A 20,188-nucleotide genomic window follows, 5' to 3' on the forward strand; every position below is an offset into this window, starting at 1 on the left:
TTTTCACCTTTAATGGTCAGGACAGTAGGAGTAGAGACAGGAAACAAATGAACAGGAGCAGGAAAGTACCTTTAGCTGGGATTCAAACCCATGTTGTCTGAGGTGCAGTTGTGCCTTCACCTCGATGTGCTGCCCACAAGGCTATGGCTCTGACAGAGTTTACTCTACGCTCAGGATACTAAGGGGTGATTCTCTTATATGTCTCATTGAGATATCAGCTTTCTCTTAAGATGTCTTCAGTTTTATTTTAGGAGAAACGTTAAACTTGTACTAATATTGCAAATACTAAAACTATCATTTAAATAGCATTAAACATTTCAGAATATCAAGGGTTACTAGTTTAAATGTTTACATTTATCTTCAATGTCCAGCATTGTATACACCAAATTTTACAAACACACTAGAAAGGACGTACAAGTGCAAGATGTTTAGTATAAGAGCAATACCTTTTTTTAAACAAATGTAACACTATACCAGTGTTTTTTTTCTTTGTTTAGCATTACAATTTTGTCTTGTACAGCCCATTTTTGCATGTATGTAAATATAGGTTATGGTTTCCTCTGTTAAATCATTGTGCAATAAAACACTGTCTACATAAAACAACTTCAAATATGACAATGCATGTATTATCTTTGATTGAAATGGTGAGGATAAATCACATTGACGCTAACCAGAGCGAAGAAAAATGAAATAAAAAAAGAGATCTCTTTAACATTTCAAATATTTCTCCTAGACAGAAATGAGCTTACTTTAAGATTGAATGGAAACTTTTGCTTGAATCTCCTGCTTCTCAAACTTGTCTCCTGCAGACAAAAACGTTATTAAACTTTAGACATTCAAATGTTTGTAAGCAACTGAAAAAACCCTCGGACCCCAGAGGGTTAAAGCTTTAGAAGAGATCTCAACAACATTACACACTGTGCTCAAATATTTCTCCTTGTCTAAAGACTATGATGGTCTCATATTTGTCTCCTTTAAAGTTTTAGAAGAGATCTCAACAACATCACACACTGTGCTCAAATATTTCTCCTTGTCTAAAGACTATGATGGTCTCATATTTGTCTCCTTTAAAGTTTTAGAAGAGATCTCAACAACATCACACACTGTGCTCAAATATTTCTCCTTGTCTAAAGACTATGATGGTCTCATATTTGTCTCCTTTAAAGTTTTAGAAGAGATCTCAACAACATCACACACTGTGCTCAAATATTTCTCCTTGTCTAAAGACTATGATGGTCTCATATTTGTCTCCTTTAAAGTTTTAGAAGAGATCTCAACAACATCACACACTGTGCTCAGATATTTCTCCTTAGCTAGAGACACTGGATCTCTCACATTTGTCTCCTCTAAAGTTTAGAAGAGATATCAAGACAAATATGAGACCACCAGAGTCTTTAGACTAGGAGAAATGTCTGAGCACAGTGTGTGATGTTGTTGAGATCTCTTCTAAAACTTTAAAGGAGACAAATATGAGAACATCAGAGTCTTTAGACAAGGATAAATATTTGAGCACAGTGTGTGATGTTGCTGAGATCTCTTTTAAAGCTTTAAAGGAGACCATTGTGAGAGTGTTAGAGTTTTTGTCTCAGGAGACAAGTTTGAGAAGCAGGAGACTCAAGCAAAAATCTCAATTCGATCTTAAAGTAACCTCATTTCTGTCTAGGATAAATAATTGAGATGTTAAAGAGATATCACTTTAGATTTTTCTTTCCTATGGGATGATGGAAAGTTTTTCTTGATAGTTTTGAAATGTTAGGCCTTTTTGCATATCAGGGTGCATTATCTATACTGAAGTGGCTTACTGGAGTCTTGGAAGTAGACGTCTTTGCCATTGTAGGCGTTTCGCAGCTTGTTGGTCATCACTCGCAGGGTCATGATCTGCTGTCTGATGAAGGTGTCTGGTCTAGTGATGTCCACTTCCACCTCTGGGTTATTGAGCTGGTTCGTAAGGCCGTCTTTTACAACTTCAGGGAAATATCTGGAAATCAACAAGAATTTGGTGGGAATATTTTAATCACAATTGTTCACAGTTGGGGTTCAACAAACACATAAATGATTCACTTTTTTGAATCTATGAACTGATATAAATCTGTATTTGATTACAAATCAAATGCAAATGCATTTATGTACAAAAACCTATTAAATTAAACAAAAATCATAATTTTTTCAAACACATGCCCAAATTACATGCCTTGAAATTCATTTTCTACAGCCGATTATAATAAAACCTTAAACAGGTGTATTTTTTGGTGCATTTGAGGCGGTCACGTGATCAAGTGTTGTTGTTGACTCAAGCATGACCCCATCAGGAGCGACTTTAGCAGGATCAGCACCTCTCACATTCACATTAACATGCCCTGCAGCTCTACATTGTGTGCAGAATGACTTCATTTGCAATATTCACTTGCACTATGTGCATCAGAAGTCAGCGTTTTCGCATCGCCCTGCGTTGTATAACACAAGAATAATGTGAGGCTGCAGGCTGCACTTTCACCTATAGCGTGAAAATCACCTTGGTTGTAAAGGTGCAAACATTACAACTAGATCTGCATTTCTTGAAGGAAATGTTGTGCTTGCAAGGTAGCTAATAAATGTGTTAACGTTTTAGTTAAACAAATCAGAAACGCTTTGAGCTAAAATGTATTGTAAAACAGATAGTTCTGGTACATGTTTATATAAAGATGGACATTAGCATAAATATGAAATGAAAATAAATTGAAAATAATATACAATATGAACATACAATATGAAAATAGATTTAAAATAAATCACAATGCAGTATGCAAATGCTGCAATAACAATGTTGTAAATGAATGGATTGTCATTCTAACAATGTCAGTGGGAGATTCTCAATCTTTAAAATTATTTAATTTATTTAAATACATTTATTTGAATTTATTAAACATTATGAATCCAAGCAACCAGATCCTGCCTAAAATAAAAATAAGAAAGGTAGTTGCGATGAAGTTTAAAATGAAAAATTATAGTTCAACTTTATTTATTTAAATACATGTATTTGAATTTATTGAAACACTATGTAACCAGTTTCTGTCTAAAATTAAATTAAAAAGGTAACTGTGAACAGGATTAAAATAAGAAATTATAGTCAAAACTAATTTATTTAAATACATTTACTTGAATTTATTGAACATTATAAATCCAAACATTATCAGTTTCAACCTAAAACAAAATAAAAAAGGATAAAGTTGAAAATAAGAAAGTATAGTCACAATTATCTTTTCGAATGATCCACATAAAGAAGTTTGTAGAGTCTGTGATTCACACTGAATTAATTGCATATATCATTTTGCCTTTACTGAATTTCTGCCTCTTTATCTCGACCCTGTGAGTCAGTATAAACACATGTTGCAGCATTATGCATGCATCGAACACTATTGAGATCTAATCTCCTAATAAGCGCTTTAGCAGGAGGTAATTGTTTGTGCCTAATTAATATTTCAGGTGGTGCTTTGTGGAAAAATCAATGAAACTTGTTGAATGCTCCCAGGTTGCGGCTTCACAAATGTGCTTCTATTCAAATTCAATTCATGTGGTTTTTAAGCAGTAATTAGCCAATAATGAGACTGTTTTACTCCATAGAGAACAGATCTAACAGACAAAAAAATAATAACAATCAAATCACATGTATTTTATCTCCACCTTCTCTTATCATTTGTGTTAATTTGTCTTTTAGGTACTTAAAAAAAAACTGTGTGTCTTCACACAGTAAGGGTCATTTACATGATGAGGCCGCTTGGAAAGAAAATTAAACACATCTTACATGGCACCATCTGCTGATGTTGTCACTCGTGGAGGACTGAAAAGTGGATGGGTTTTCTGCCAAGCCGTCTGGCTTATTGTCAAAGGCGGGCAGACGGAGTGACAGACATCATGGCATATTCCAATGAGATGAAGTGAGATGAACTGAAGCTACTCTAAAACCACAGGTCTCTCAATCCATTCAAAAGGTTTTATTGTTTTTTATTCTACACACACACACACACACACACACACACACACACACACACACACACACACACACACACACAATACTTAAGGGGGTCTGAATACTTTCCGTACCCACTGTATATATATATATATATTTATATATATATGTTTATAATAATACTGTAATAATATAATGTTTTTTTAAAACATTATATTATTATGATATTATTATGTTAAAGGAAAGGCTGTTTGAGAAATGTAACATGCAAACTGATGTCTTTGAGCATTTCACTGAGTCTTGCGCCATTTAAAAAAAAAAAATCAATCACACTAAATTAATGTGCTGAGTAACAGCTTGTCAATGTAGATGTTCCAAACAGCTCAACTTCATATATTATTAATATACACAACAATTCAAAAGTTTGGGGTCGGTAAGAGTTTTTTTTTTCTTTTAAAGAAGTCTCCTTTGTTCACCAAGGCAAAAATACAGTAAGACAGTAATAGTGTTAATCATTATTACAATATTCTATTTTAATATATTTTAAAATGTAATTGTTCATAATATTCCTGTGATGCAAGGCTGAAATTTCAAAAATTATAGTCAAACTTCTCTTATAATTTTAAATAAATGTATTTTGAATTAATATAATATTGAATATTATAAACCAAAACACTATGCATCCAGTTTCTGCCTAGAATAAAATTAAAAAATAATAAAAATAGAAGGGTAAATTATATTTGAAATTCATTTGTTTCAATACATTTATTTGGATTTATTGAACAATCTAATATAAATATGATTATGTAATAATTAAATATTATTACAATTGAAAATAGCTGTTTTCTATTTGAATATATTTTAAATGTATTCCTGTGATGCAAAGCTGAGTTTTCATTATATGACATTGTCTTTACTGCCACATTTGATCAATTTGACAGCAACCTTGTATTGTGCCAACAGTGTGTTTTGTATTTGCCTATGACCTAATATTGCTAAAACAATTACCATGGTAAGTGTCATTGAAACACAACAATCTGCAATGCGGAATCTGTGTCTGAAGGTGACCGTCATACCTTCCCTTTGTGTGACTGTTCCAGCACTGCTCCTCATCTGGGTCAGTCATTTCATCCTCTGCACACATGCTGTCTGGCAGCGACGACCAGAATTCCTTTGACTCCTTCAGCTTCTCCTTAATGTCGATCACCTGGAATCACACACAGAGAATCAGATTAGCATATGCAACACCACAAAAATGCATAGAGAGAATGAAGATTTAGGCACAGTTTGAACTGAGGGATGGATTGAGTTGGGATTTTTATAAAGGAGGGAAAGATGAGCATGGAACAATTTGCATGGAAATCTCATTCTGGCTCGCCGCACAGTTCACTTTTTCAGTTTCAACACTGTTAGATAATTCATTGGGGACCAGGTGGAAGTCTAATCCTCTAAATTGTGATGGTATTTTCTGTACCAACCAGAAGGACGGATTTTCAAACTGACTGAACGGGATCTCTGGAATCTCTTGTCAACCCACCATGGTGAAGTGAGAGGTTCATAAATTGGACTTATTTGCAGGCATTATGCCAAGATTTATCTGTAAAAAATTGCCTAGAAATGTCTAGTCAGTTGTTAGACGAGTCACTGGTTGTCTATTTCACTCATAACATGCCTTATTAAATGGTTGCTGTTCTTCAACTTTCTAGACATGCACAATAGTTATACTATTTATTGGCTAGCAGTGCTTGTTAAGGCAAGAATCACTATTATTATTTCTTAAAATTATAATAAAATTACAATTACAGTCTTTTCAGTGACTCTTTCTTTGAGTTACATCATTGCACCAGTAAGTGGAGACAAGTGAGTCAGTGATTAATTCAAACAATTTGCTTAAAAACACTGATTCAGTCATGAACAAAACAACTGGCCTATTTATTAGCCTATTATGGAATCATTCACTAAACTGATTAATTAAGTCATTCATTTAATCAATTTGCTCAAAACAATGATTCATTCAGGAACAAAGCTTAACTAGAAATGAATGTTCACGTTTTATTGTTAAAATGTTCTGGAAAGGTTCAAAACAAACTCACACACAAATGCCAAATAAAATTAGCAACATTATGCACTTTTTGTTTTTATAAACATGAAAATAATAACATTAAAAATGATGGCCATATTTTAAATAAACAAAAATATATTGGTTGGGTGACATACAACTTGTACTATCCACTAAAATGTACTATGTTGAAAAAAAATATATATATAAAATTAAAAACATCGCATTTCAGCCTTTAAATCATTTTAAGAAAAGGATTAGTTAATTACAGGCATTTTACCTGCTTCATAAATAATTCTAAGGCTACCTTATTATTTGAAGTGTTGAGATTTTTAGAATGCACATTAGCTTGTTTTCATCAATGGGTTTACAGATTTTTACAGCAAAATTTTGCTGTAGATTTTCGATTTACAGCAAAAATGTAGTCAAATTTTTGCATTGGTCTGAAAAAAATGGCAGACAGGCTGAATGAAAATGTAAATCAACTGTCTGACAGTAGGTGGCGCATATGGAAAAGCAGGAATATAGCTGTTTTCTAGTAACCTCTGTAAACAAAGCAGTGCTGCACTTATAAAACACTACTTTATTAAGAGGTAAGACATTACACAGGGGGAAGATGAAAAGCAAACCTTGGAAACTTTTCTAAAGACTGTCAGCTCCCCCTTATGCATTCATTGAATTCATTCATTCAAACATTCTTTCATATAATTCATTCATTCAAACATTCTTTCATAAAATGAAACCTATCAAACATTCTTTCATATAATTCATTCATTCAAACATTCTTTCATATAATTCATTCATTCAAACATTCTTTCATATAATTCATTCATTCAAACATTCTTTCATATAATTCATTCATTCAAACATTCTTTCATATAATTCATTCATTCAAACATTCTTTCATAAAATGAAACCTATGCTGCATGTTCCGTCTGCGTGAGACTGTTACTAACTTTGCATTTGCTAAGCAGTATTTACAGTGGGTTTTTCAAAAATGTGAAATATGAAACAGTAATACTAACCGTCAGGACTTTTTATCGTCTCTCTGCACTCTGCCTTCCATCATGTTTTCACATAAAATGAAACCTATGCTGCATGTTCCGTCTGCGTGAGACTGTTACTAACTTTGCATTTGCTAAGCAGTATTTACAGTGGGTTTTTCAAAAATGTGAAATATGAAACAGTAATACTAACCGTCAGGACTTTTTATCGTGGCTTATTGTCAAACCGGTAACCATTTCATCCCTACACTTAACCAATGAACTGAAGCATTCACAAACACAGATTCACTTAGGGACAAAATACCTGACTGTCTTTGTGAGTGAGTCATTGAATCATTCATTCAATTGATTCGCTCAGAAATGCTGAATCATTCAGGAAGAAAACATGTTTCTCTTGCTTGGAGACACACAACTCTGGAACTATTTTCCTCGGCGGAGCAATCATTCATTCAAACATTCTTTCATATAATTCATTCATTCAAACATTCTTTCATAAAATGAAACCTATGCTGCATGTTCCGTCTGCGTGAGACTGTTACTAACTTTGCATTTGCTAAGCAGTATTTACAGTGGGTTTTTCAAAAATGTGAAATATGAAACAGTAATACTAACCGTCAGGACTTTTTATCGTGGCTTATTGTCAAACCGGTAACCATTTCATCCCTACACTTAACCAATGAACTGAAGCATTCACAAACACAGATTCACTTAGGGACAAAATACCTGACTGTCTTTGTGAGTGAGTCATTGAATCATTCATTCAATTGATTCGCTCAGAAATGCTGAATCATTCAGGAAGAAAACATGTTTCTCTTGCTTGGAGACACACAACTCTGGAACTATTTTCCTCGGCGGAGCAACAATATACAAACTAACTGGTGGTAGTGTGTCAAAACTTTACGTTACTCAATATTAACTTCTTGTTTATTGAATTGCTGTATACAAACGCTCTTGCTCGTGTGATATTGCTTGAATAATACAGTTTGTTTCGTAACTCGGTCCACAGCGTTAGTGGTAAAGACATGAATGTTTCATGTGGCCTGTTACTTTTTCTAAGTGATTAGATTGTTTAATCTTCCCAGATGGACCATACAACAAAATATTACAATAAATACAATAAATTCACCTTGCAAGATTACCCTAGCATTAGCGTAGAATCATGGTGCAAGTTTTTTCCACAGAAAATGTGCTAACCTGATCTATTTTGTGTAGCTAAACCTAGTGAAGATGAACAGATTCCTTTAAAAAACTTCCATTGAGGGTTTAGTAGATAATATACTCACTTATTCTGGTTTGTATGAGGTGTACCTTCTAGGTCAAAGTAAAATGGCCCCAGACGGTCTTCAATCAACCAAAGGCATATTCTATTATTTATCTACATTATACTGTTACTACCTTTTGTGCAAGAGAAAATTAGGTTGTGCTGAGACATTACAGAATCATCGATAAAGTCTTGCTTTCTGGTACATCACCAAATCTGGGCCCAGAGCTTCAGACGTGTGCATATTGATTTTATTAATGAAATGCACCACACTCCAGAAAGCAAACAGATTGATGCTTATCAGTGCAGGGTTCTGACTGATCTGATGCAAGATACTGTAAATGCTACTCTAGGAGGTAATAAAGGTCCTGTCGCGTGACTCGTGTTAGGGTTTCAGCACAATTCTCAATTGTTTTAGCATTCTATGTGAAGTATTTTTAATTCCAGAATGATTAGAACCATTTTTAAACATTTTATATTTATCATTTTAGTTATAGATGTGTTTGTTTCTTCATGGGAACATATTTTGAGAAATGTAGCATTACAGCAATATGATCGTCTGCAGTGAATGGGTGCCATCGGAATGAGAGTCCAAACAACTGATTAAAGTTAAAAATATCTTGATGGATTTGCTTCTTGCAAACACACAGCTTTTCATTCACAAGATGTTAATCAATGGACTGCAGTCATGTGGATTACTGGTGGATTAATGTGATGTTTTTATCAGCTGTTTGTTCTCTCATTCTGACGGCACCCACTCACCGCAGAGGATCCATTGGTGAGAAAGTGAGTATATATTACTGGAAAACAAGAGGAAAAGATTGTACTTCATTACTGTGAGGAATTTACTATTGTATTTTTTATTGTGTTGAACGCAGCTTTGATCCTTGATGTGGGTTTTTTTTTTTTTTTTTTCTGATATTAGACATGTTTGAGTACCAGAGCCCTGGAATACTCATTATGCAATTCGCCATAAATACCCCATGCTAAGTCACATTAATTCTTGTTGGCACAGGAAACCTGTACACATCCTGTATGTGTCATCATGCGAGTATATTAGGTTTCTGACATATAATAATGATATAATTGGATTAAAAGGTGCTGGATGTCACGTTCTGCAGAAATAAGCTGTGCTAAATGACACCGAGGTTATCTGTGGAGTCAACAGCAACAGCTAGAGGCACGACATTAAAGAATGTGTATTGACGGCATGTCAGAGTTGGAGACTGCTTTGCCCTTTTTGAAGTGCTAATCTGTGTGCACGGCTTGCAGAGATCTGGAGCAGTTTCACTGTGCTTTTGGTTAGCATTCACAAGGTGTTAGGCTGGATACTGATAATAACACATTAGCATGGATGCTTTAGGAGGGTGTCGAGATAAACACACAACAGTGAAATGTACAGCAAAGATAGTTGCTATGTTATATATGTATAATGTACATATATGAGACATATATGGTGATGTTTTTGTTAGACTGGGTACATATGGGATTAGATTAACTTTATGTAACAAATAAATGGATGATACATTTCTCTTTACATACTGACCATGATAGCCATGGTAAGTCACACACACACACACACACACACACACACACACACCCACCCCTGACAGGCTAGGGTGTTGCCCTTCTTTGATGTGTAGCCAGTTTGTTTGAGAAACACACTTGAGCTGCTGTGACGTGCCCGAGAGATCACCCCACACATGATAGGTCCCTTGTCTGCACTGCCTTGACATCCTGGGAATCTTGTGCACACACACACACCCCCCCCATACTCATACACTGTTGTTCGACTGCCAGCCTTGACCTGTATTTGTAATATTTTTGACTGTTTACAAAACACAAAATGTATGTACCGTTTCTGTGCAATGACGTATGATGCTACCACAACAGAAGCAGAGACTATTTCTTTAACTAGGGGCACTTAAATAAAAATAAAAAATAATAATAATAATAATAAAAATAATTATTCTCACAAATAATGTATGATTTTACAGTAATATATAAACATCTTGTAAATAAATAAATAAAAATAATAATTATACATTTGATTAAAAACAAAATAAAAAACAACAGAAAAATGAATGCTTCTCACAAATAATTTATGGTTTTACAGTAATTAAAATATTTTGTAATAAAAATGAATAATTAATTAAAAATAATAATAATAAAAACAATTTTGTAAAAAAGAAACTGAAAAATGAATGCTTCTTCAATTTATGCATTTACAGTAATTATTAAAAAAATCAAAATGACAATTTGTAATTCAAAACATAATTATAAATAAAACAATAAAACAAATAATATGGCTCATTTCAAATATTTCACACAAACTGTAAAGTACATGCCTCATGTATGAAGGATGACTAAAATGTATTTCTGCGCAAACTGTTGGTATAATGATTCACAAATTCTGTGCAAGTTACATTATCAAATATTTTAAATACGTTATTGCATAAATGGGTAAATAAAGTATCATACCATAAATGCTAACTATATTAGCATCCACACCACGCAAGGTAACAAGTACACACTGCAGTTTTGATGTCTGTCGCTTTAAATGCTTGAGTTTTTTAAAGCAGGATGGATTCTGATTGGCTGTCAATGTTTTTATCACTCACCATCTGGAAAAAAAAATAGTAATAAACGTGATTCCCATGATATTGTTCCTCTGTGTCATTATCATCATATTTGTAAAACTATATTTTTTATCATTATAGTTATCGTCCTTGTTGTGAATGGGCTTAAAGACTAATCATTTTACTCTACATAGATTGTTTATCAAATCTTTCTTACATAAATTGTAGCAATCTGTTTTATAGTTATGTGTTAATTCATAAAACAATTATAATGTAAATTGTGATATCACGTAGATCGCTTCAACTTATGCAAGTACTTTTTATATTGTTTGTAAAATTCTTGCATTACTTTATTGCATTCATCCAGTTTCAATTTGTGCATTTTTATGATAAATTCACACAGAAGTTTGTTCTGCCCGTGTTTCATGAATGCATGCAACTATACATTTATGTATTTGCATGTATCCAGAGCAAAACCAAAGAAAGCATAATGATTTGCACAAACAGATTTGAGAAAATGTACTATTCAGCACCTACTGTTTTGCAGGACGTTGCATAAACACCACTAAGGCAACGGTGAGAAAAATACATTTTATTCACACAAACATTTCTTTCCAGCAAGACCACTAGATGCTGCTGAACCTCTGAGAGAGAGAGAGATAGAAAGACTCCCCAGACAGTAGAGAGCATGCCAAGAGCACGCATATAAATAAATAAACCAACTCATGTTTCAAAGGTGTATTAAAATACGTGCTGTGTATTAAGAGAAGCCTTATGTTAGTGGTAAGTGAGTGGCTGTATATTGGGCAAGAATTGCGCGCTGGGACAGGCTGCGGATCGTCAGAGAGAGAGAGAGAGAGAGAGAGAGAGAGAGAGAGAGATATAGAAAGACTCCCCAGACAGTAGAGAGCGTGCCAAGCATGCATATGAATAAATAAGCCAACTCATGTTTCAAAGGTGTATTAAAATACGTGCTGTGTATTAAGAGAAGCCTTATGTTAGTGGTAAGTGAGTGGCTGTATATTGGGCAAGAATTGCGCGCTGGGACAGGCTGCGGATCGTCTAACCGTTCGGCCACACAGATCATTAGCACACAGGCCTGCCAGAAGGGATGAGTTAAGGGCAGGAACTGTTATTCACTTGGGCCCCATTGCTCAACATGAGTCCGAGCTCAACAACAGCCAGACAGCAGAGTCTGAACGCTGGGCATCATTCCCTACCTACATGTGCCACACCTCGGCACGTGGGTTACGAGCAAATCTACAGCTCCTCAATGACAAGATGTTCTGGGCTAAAGCATTAGAGAGGTTTAAAGGAATAGTTCAAAGTTGAAAATTAAAATAAATAAATTGATAATAAAAAATATCATTTTATACTCGGCCACATGTCACTTCAAATCTGTATGCTTTTATTTATTTTGTGGGAAAAATAAAGTCATACAGGTTTGGAATGACTTGAAGACAACAACAGCTGAGATGTCATACTGTGTTATCCGTGGAAGAGCATCCTTATTTTCTGTGAATGCGTCGCTGTAATTACTATGGCAGTAGTATGGCAGTAACTAGCCAGAGTAGAGGAAAAAGTCATAAATTGATTTATTTTTAATGTAATGTAGTCTAATTAATTCAACTACAAGTCTGTTCTTTGCTTAACCAAAATTAGCTGGTTTGGTAGAGTAAGCAAACTTTTTTTCAAAGTGTGTGTGTGTGTGTGTGTGTGTGTGTGTGTGTGTGTGTGTGTGGTAAAATGTAAATTACAGAATCAAAGCAGATCAACACACAAATGAACAAATCTTCAGTTTAAAATAATTTCTGGTTCTCTGGCTATATCACTTCAATTGGTGCATGTTTGCTATCTGCTATTCGTTTTTGAACATATGTCATAAGAATAGGTGGGTCAGAACTGTCTGTTTTATATCAAATGGATATAAATGTGCCTATATGGAGTTAAGCCTCTGGACTCCTTTTCACTTAAAATAGGAGGAAATGTTTGGTGCATGGGTACAATCCATCATTGTGGTTCTAAATGTGCTCGGCACCATTTATGATAGTTTTTTGGCTCACAGGGGAATCTAAGCAGGACCCATCATTGCTGGCCAGGTCTACATGCGACTTTCAACCTTCAAAATTCCCCTGCAACTGCCCTCTATTAGAAAGTTTAGGAAATGACATGTCCCAATTTATAATGATTTTATTCCCTGTTGAGTCCCCCCAACCCCAACAATGCTGTGAGGTCCTTACCTATGTGTACCTATATATACCTATATATGTTAAGGATTGCATGACTAGAATAACAGGAGAATTAATTATGGAGAAGACTGCAAAGGGCATGCAATAATAATAGCAAACGAAAGATCATTTTGAAATGATTGATATGTTGAAGGATTGTTCATATTGCAGTTTGCAGATGATTTCAGTGCAATAAAACACACAATATATTTTTTGATGTTATTGCCATTGTTACTGAAAGTCAGTATGATTTTAAATCTTCTCTTTTCCTGTGGCACGCTAATGCACATTATTTAAGTTATTGCATAAAGTCTTTCTAAAAGTACTTTCATAATACATGTTCTGGTTCTTATCATGCACAGTTCATTAGTGCACATTATTCTATAAGTAAATAAATAAATCCTGTTTCACTTGTTAAGTTACATATAAAGTTTATCAAAAATACCAGTGGAGTCAAAAATCTTTCAAAATCACTCAATATAAAAACCCAGGAACATAGGTTTCTTTAAAATTTCTGTAAATTTCTTATTTACAAAAGCTTAAAATTCCATCCTATATTTTAATATCCTGTTTTTATGTGGAAATGCATCACACTGCAGTATTTCACGAGCTGACCTGAACTAAGCATTTACAATGTTAAAAGTTAAAAGGCACTTCCGACTTCTGTAACAGTGAAAACCAAGTTTACAGCCTCGTCTCTTGTGTCTATAGCTCACCCTTCCCCGAAGCCCGAGATCTTGGAAGTGATGTCAAATGCCAGTTGAACCAGTCATGCAAGCCGCTCGCTTTCAACTCCACATACCAAATGCGCCCTCGCCGCTTCATATAAGGCCGGCTTTGGTGACCCTTCTTAGCGTCTGATCAAATGGCTGGTGAATCACGTCCCCTCAAGCATTCCTTGTGAAGTTCGGGGGCCCACCACGACCCCTCAGAACAGTGTTAGCAGGCAGAGCTGTGTGAAAAGCTGAGCCTTGTATAGGTCAGAGCTCCTCATTAGGACTAATGAGTTGTTCTTGCACTCCTTCCTCCCAACGGGAAAGAGCGCAGTCATGTTAATGCGCTCCTCTCATGCTGCTATAGATTAGAAGTGTGGAGTGGATTTGGCTAATTGGACGGGGGATTACACAGCGTGATGTTTCACTGTTTGTGTTATTCACAGTGAGGAACACGTCCCCTGGCGTTCTGTATACAAACAGCATGCGAGTGGCATTTCTTCCGAGATGATATTTGACTGATAAAAACCTGAGTTATGATATTTGCTCAACAGAAATCAATTGAACTCCAACTGCGTGCATTTGCATGTGGGTGTTGACGATGTGTCCTGCGGTGTGACATGCTAAATGCCATCTAAAACCAATTTAAACTGGATTTTAGTACAGTTTTTGTCTTCATTTTTATTTATTTTAATTTTTTTTATTCATTTATTTTTTTATAACTTTTAAAAAATATTTGTATTAAACTTATTAAAGAGACTATATGGAATGTACACAGTAAAAAAAAAAAAAAGATGTTTCAAAGTTGTAAATAAAACAATTATTGGAGTATGTTTTACTTCAAAATTTCACATTTAATTCAGTGTTACTTGTTTCTTTGTAATTAATTGTGAAACTTACAAGGAATTTCTGAGGGAACATTGTTTCTACACCAATTTTTGCAATGCGTGTGTATATTTATTTATTTATTTATTTATTCATTCCTTTTTTATAATAATCTGCCACACCGCACGACCAATTCAAATTAACTAGTGAAGGCAAAAAGTTAAAATGCCTAAATTAAAAATGGTAAACCAATAATGCCATCTAAAAATATACACTTTCCCTTAATACATACATATAAATTAAAATCCTGATCCTTATTATAAAGAGTTATTGCTTTAATATGAATTGCAAAGAGTTATTGCTTTAATCAACTACCTATGTGCAAAAATGAATAAAATTCAATGTAACTAGCTGGGATTTATTTATTTAATCAGTAATTGGTTGTACATAGATTACTTCTCAAAAGTTTGGGGTCAGTAATTTTCAATAATGTCATATATATATATATATATATGAACTATATATAAACTGATTAAAAGTAACATTAAAGACATTTATAATGTTACAAAAGATTTATATTTCATCTATTTTCCCCAAACCCCTAGTCAGAATCATGTCAACATGACTGTTACATATTTATTTGCGTTTCCATTATGTTTAGAATGAAAATGCCATGGTGAAACCATTTTCTTCTTGGTACTCTTCTTGACTTTGTGAAAAAACTCCTGAAATGAGCACTGCAGCCGTTGGACATCCCGATTAAGAGCATGACTTAGAAAGCTGCCATCACTATGTCAAAATGCCTTTATAAACACATGCATGTATCCAGACGAGATGGTCCTCACATTGCACTGTCTAGTCATCTGACGTCTTGTGAAGAGAAAGGCTATATGTTTGTAATAAACAAATCCAAGACGTTTTTAACTTCAATCCGTTGCTTCTGGCTAAAATACGAGTCCATTATCCATAATGGACAATCCTTAACAATCCATAACAATGCTTCATCCAGTGAAAAAGTGCATCCCATGTTTTCCTCTCACATCCACCCACATATTTGTTTAGATCAGTTTTGGATCTCCCCTGATCCAGACGAGATAACTTTTTCACTGGAGACAATTATATTATGATAGAAGACTCGCTTTAAGTTTAAAGTTAAAAATGTCTTAATGTTACAAACACGCAGCTTTTCACATCAGAATTGATGGACTGGGAGTTGTGTGGATTACTCGTGGATTATTGTGATGTTTTTATCAGCTGTTTTGGACTCTCATTCTGACGGCACCCATTCATTGCAGAGGATCCACTGGTGAGCAACTGATAATGCTAACAATCTGAAATCTGTTTCAATGAAGAAACAAACTCATCTACATATTGGATGGCCTGAAGGGTGAGTAAAGTTTTCATTTTTGGGTGAAATATTCCTTTAACTGATAGACTACAGAAGTGGACATGCCTCTTGAAGCATATTTAAATGGGTTAAGATCCTGTCTATCTAGTAGAAAAGTATGTCTTTTGAACAGCTAATATGATAATAACTGATGTTCACAACTACATATTTTTCAAATATGTGGCGTAAAGGTTGAAATAAATCCATTTTCATGTTTACACAAACACACACACACATCTGGTTAACTATCCTTGTAGGGACTCTCCATAGGTGTAATGGTTTTTATTCTGTACAAACTGTATTTTGTGACGTGACATGTGGCCAAGTATGGTGACCCATACTCGAAATTAGTGCTCTGCATTTATCCCATCCAAAGTGCACACACACACGAGACTCGAACCCGCAACCTTTGGGTTACACACACGTTTACTTAGCTATCTAAATGGGGACATTCCATAGGCGTAATGGTTTTTATACTGTACAAACTGCATGTGCTATTGCCCTACACCAACCCTACACCTAAACCTACCCCTTACAGGAAACTAAAATTTTTACAATTTAAAAAAAAAATTGTTTTCTTTATTTTTATACTAGTTTTACAAATGAGGACGTCCCAAAGGGAGGTTTTTGGAGATTTTGTCAGGTTTAGCTCACTTTTGGGTACAAAAAATTCCCCAAAATATGGTTAAGTAGGTACACACACACACACTGTGTCCAGCAGTAATTGTTTTGAAATGTATTGATGGATTTTTTACAAGCAGTACTTTAAAGGGCATGATTTAGAGAGACAGCTTCTCACATGGTTTTAGCATTTTTCACAAAATATGAAGCAGCACAACTGTTTTCAACACTGATAGTATGAAATGTTTCTTGAACAGGACATCAGTATATTAGGATGATTTCTGAAGGATTATGTGACACTGAGGTCTGGAGTTATGATGCTGAAAATTCAGTTTTGCATCACTTACATTTACGCCAAGTAATTTCAACCCTACTGGCAGACATGTTTGGTATTGTGAGCATATTAACATGAGCACCACAGAAATCTCTTAAAATAAACACAAGAACAATACAGGCACAATTATCAGAAGTCCAGAAAGAAGATAAATTCAGGGTGTTCAAATCTCTTGCCCTGAATACCAAGACCCTCATTTTTAAAAACACTGTGTACAGTTTGATACAAAATTGAATTTTGAGCTCCCCGTTAGGCCTTTGTTCTGTAAATAAACTTGTTCAATGTCCCCCTTTGGAGTACAGAAATGAAAGATTGATGTATGTTTTGTTAATATTAAAATAGTCAACTGTCATACTTTCTTGTCTTGTATTCCAACCAAACTCAAGCTACATTGCAAACTATTCTAAACACTGCAGCACAAACACAGGACAAAGGAGTCCTTTCATTGGTGTCATTACACAGAAATTTTGCCAATCGACATATTAATTTGTACACTACTGTTCAAATGTTTGGGGTCGGTAAGATTTTTAAAAATGTTTTTAAAAGAAGTCTATTCTGCTCACCAAGGTTGCATTTATTTGATTAACAATACAGCAAAAAATATGAAAGCGCTGAATTGGATGGATGACATAACTGCGGCGTATCAACATAAAGACACTTTCAGGATCTATCCCAAAGGTTCTGTGTGCACATGAAAAAAGCCAGCGCTGCATGGTTGGGAGCTATTAAATATTCATGCAGAAAAAAAAAAAAATAAATAAATCCCAGACTGCTAGAACAGAGGGGTCAGGCCCAGAGGAAGCGCACATATCGCCTCCCATGATGCCGCTGAAATGAACACCTCATCTTCTGCTTGAGCAATGCCGTCACATGCTTGTGTGAAGCAGTTCCCCTCGTCTCGTGTCTGCCGCTGTCATGGAGGAACACATTTGCATGATGCTCAAAGGAAACAAGGAACACTTGCTTTCTGGTTGCATGCTAGAGCATCTGATTTCTGATACTGAAGAGCAAATGTTGTACATGCATTGGTCCCTTTCATTTAAACGTGGCGTTTTTGCTTATCAAAGAACCAGATGGTCTAATGAAAGGATCCTGATTGACCTGTGAGACTTTACAGCATGATTAGTTGTTTTTCCTTACTTCATAAGCAGTATACAATATATTGTTCTCAACTTTCAAGTATTGCCAATGGTTGTTATTCCATGCCAAGATTTAATATTTTATTTTTGCACCTCAAACTTCAGAATCACAGCCAAAGTGAACTGCCACTTTAATATGGCATCGCTATTTAGTAGTTTAATTATCTGCCACAATATTGCACAACTTGATTCATTAATTAGTATATGATTTAATTATGTATGTATACATACTGTATACTTATATAGGTATAGATATGTAATTAAATATGCTCAGAATAGATCAGAATATTATATTAGAAGAATAACGTAAATTCTCATTTTAGTTTTGTGAGACTTTTTTTTTTAAGGTAAGTGGGGTTATCTATTTTTGAACCCCACTGACTTTTATTTTATCCACAAAAAACTACTTCTATGCTGTCTATATAGGCAGCTCACTATGGTTTACAACAGAGCTTGTTCAAATACAAAAAAATGATACAAATTGTAAGATTAAATTTCATGATGGATTTAACTCTGTTAAACTGTTCCACATCATCAATGCCATTATTGTGTGTTAATGAAAAATTGAGATACTCATTATATTTTTCTCCCTTGTGAATATTTTAGGGTGAACCAATTCATAAGGGAATGGTCTTATAACATGAGGACAGATGGGACAGTGAACACAGTATCTGTCTGCCCTGTCCTTTGTCTGAGGGACTTTGTGGCACAGATGGCACATTCTCATAGTATTATTTTTTTGACATTTAGAATAGTGATGCTTATCGTCCGTAACATCTTGAATTGCTGTAGCTCCGCCAAATATTTGATGGCATCTCTGTACTTGTTTGTTTTCATCTTCCCACGTGCAATTGAAGTTGTCATAAAGATAGATCTTATTGCATTGTTACATCTGCATTTGTGGAACACACAATTAGTTGGGTCATCCTGCATCCTGCTTTTTATGTAACAAAAGGGATGGATGTGTGTGTGTGTGTGTGTGTGTGTGTTTACTTATTTATTATTTGATAGTTTTTATAGGAATGTGTGCTTTAAAAAGAGACAACAATTTGTATAGTAATATACTATTACATAAATAAAAGAAACAGTCATAATAACATCATAATTTCAGATCAAGCTGAAGTTAAAGTAAGCTTTTTTATTTTGCATAATTGTGGGAAAAATGCAATTTATGAAAATTGTTATATAATGTAATTGCTATATGTGTTTAAAATCAACAACAAATAAAATAATAAAATAAAATAAAAATCACCTCATCCAACAGCAAAAAATTATCAATACAGATCTGTGTTGGATTGCTGATGTCAATATGCAGTCATGATGGCACTAGCGCTGGTGATAATGGCTGTGTTCACTTGTCTTAGCAATGCCTCATTAGCACTTAAGCTAGAACTTACAAGTGGAGAATTATAGTGAAACCTTGATATCAAGTAGTAATGTTTATAGTTAAAATAGTTAATATATAATATACATTTAGTATTGTTACTATTATTATTAGTATTATTATAATTACACACACACAAAAATTTACTTATCCATGTTCTGTTGTGTTAAACATCATCCTGTAATATAATTCTATAATTATGAGTGTTACGAATTCCAGTGTACTTTCACTCCTGAACAGCAGAGGTTACTAGAAATGGTGCTCTGACGCTGGAAAACAGTAATACATTTGCTTCAGCCAGCAGAACTTTACATGTCAAGTGTGTGAGTGTGTTATGTTTTATGGGCTGTTTTTGCTAATCCAGTGTGGCCTAACACTCCACCAGAGGCCCGTTACCACACCTGAAGGTGCCATCTAATCACCACTCCTCTCTGTTTGCCTTTTATTGCCAATTTAGCTGCTCCGACTGCAGCTCAACTGCGATTGTGAAATTTTAATGTGAGTGTGCTTTTATTGCGTCTTTTCCAGGACTTAATGAAAATGGGTTCTGATCACATTGAACATTTATGATCATTATTTTCTTGTTTTATGGATTACTGAATGGTTGATGAATTATCATGGAACAGTTTCCACAGACACAATATTGATGGTTGTATATATGTGTATACATACACATACATATATATATATATATATATATATATATAT

At 34.5% G+C, this 20,188-nt stretch overlaps 1 protein-coding gene across 1 annotated transcript in view; it reads right to left on the reverse strand.

The window, feature by feature from the left end:
- The window catches only part of LOC107658648 (glypican-6-like), a 103,923-nt gene that overhangs the window by 3,899 nt on the left and 79,836 nt on the right, over positions 1–20,188 (reverse strand). The window contains exons 6-7 of the mRNA XM_016447291.1: positions 5,023–5,153; positions 1,803–1,978 (exon numbers count right to left, since the gene is read on the reverse strand). Of these exons, the coding sequence (XP_016302777.1) occupies positions 1,803–1,978; positions 5,023–5,153 (307 nt within the window). The remainder of the gene's footprint in view (positions 1–1,802; positions 1,979–5,022; positions 5,154–20,188) is intronic.

The sequence above is a fragment of the Sinocyclocheilus anshuiensis genome, unplaced genomic scaffold (assembly GCF_001515605.1).
Source record: "Sinocyclocheilus anshuiensis isolate Anshui unplaced genomic scaffold, SAMN03320099.WGS_v1.1 scaffold467, whole genome shotgun sequence".
Lineage (NCBI taxonomy): Eukaryota > Metazoa > Chordata > Actinopteri > Cypriniformes > Cyprinidae > Sinocyclocheilus > Sinocyclocheilus anshuiensis.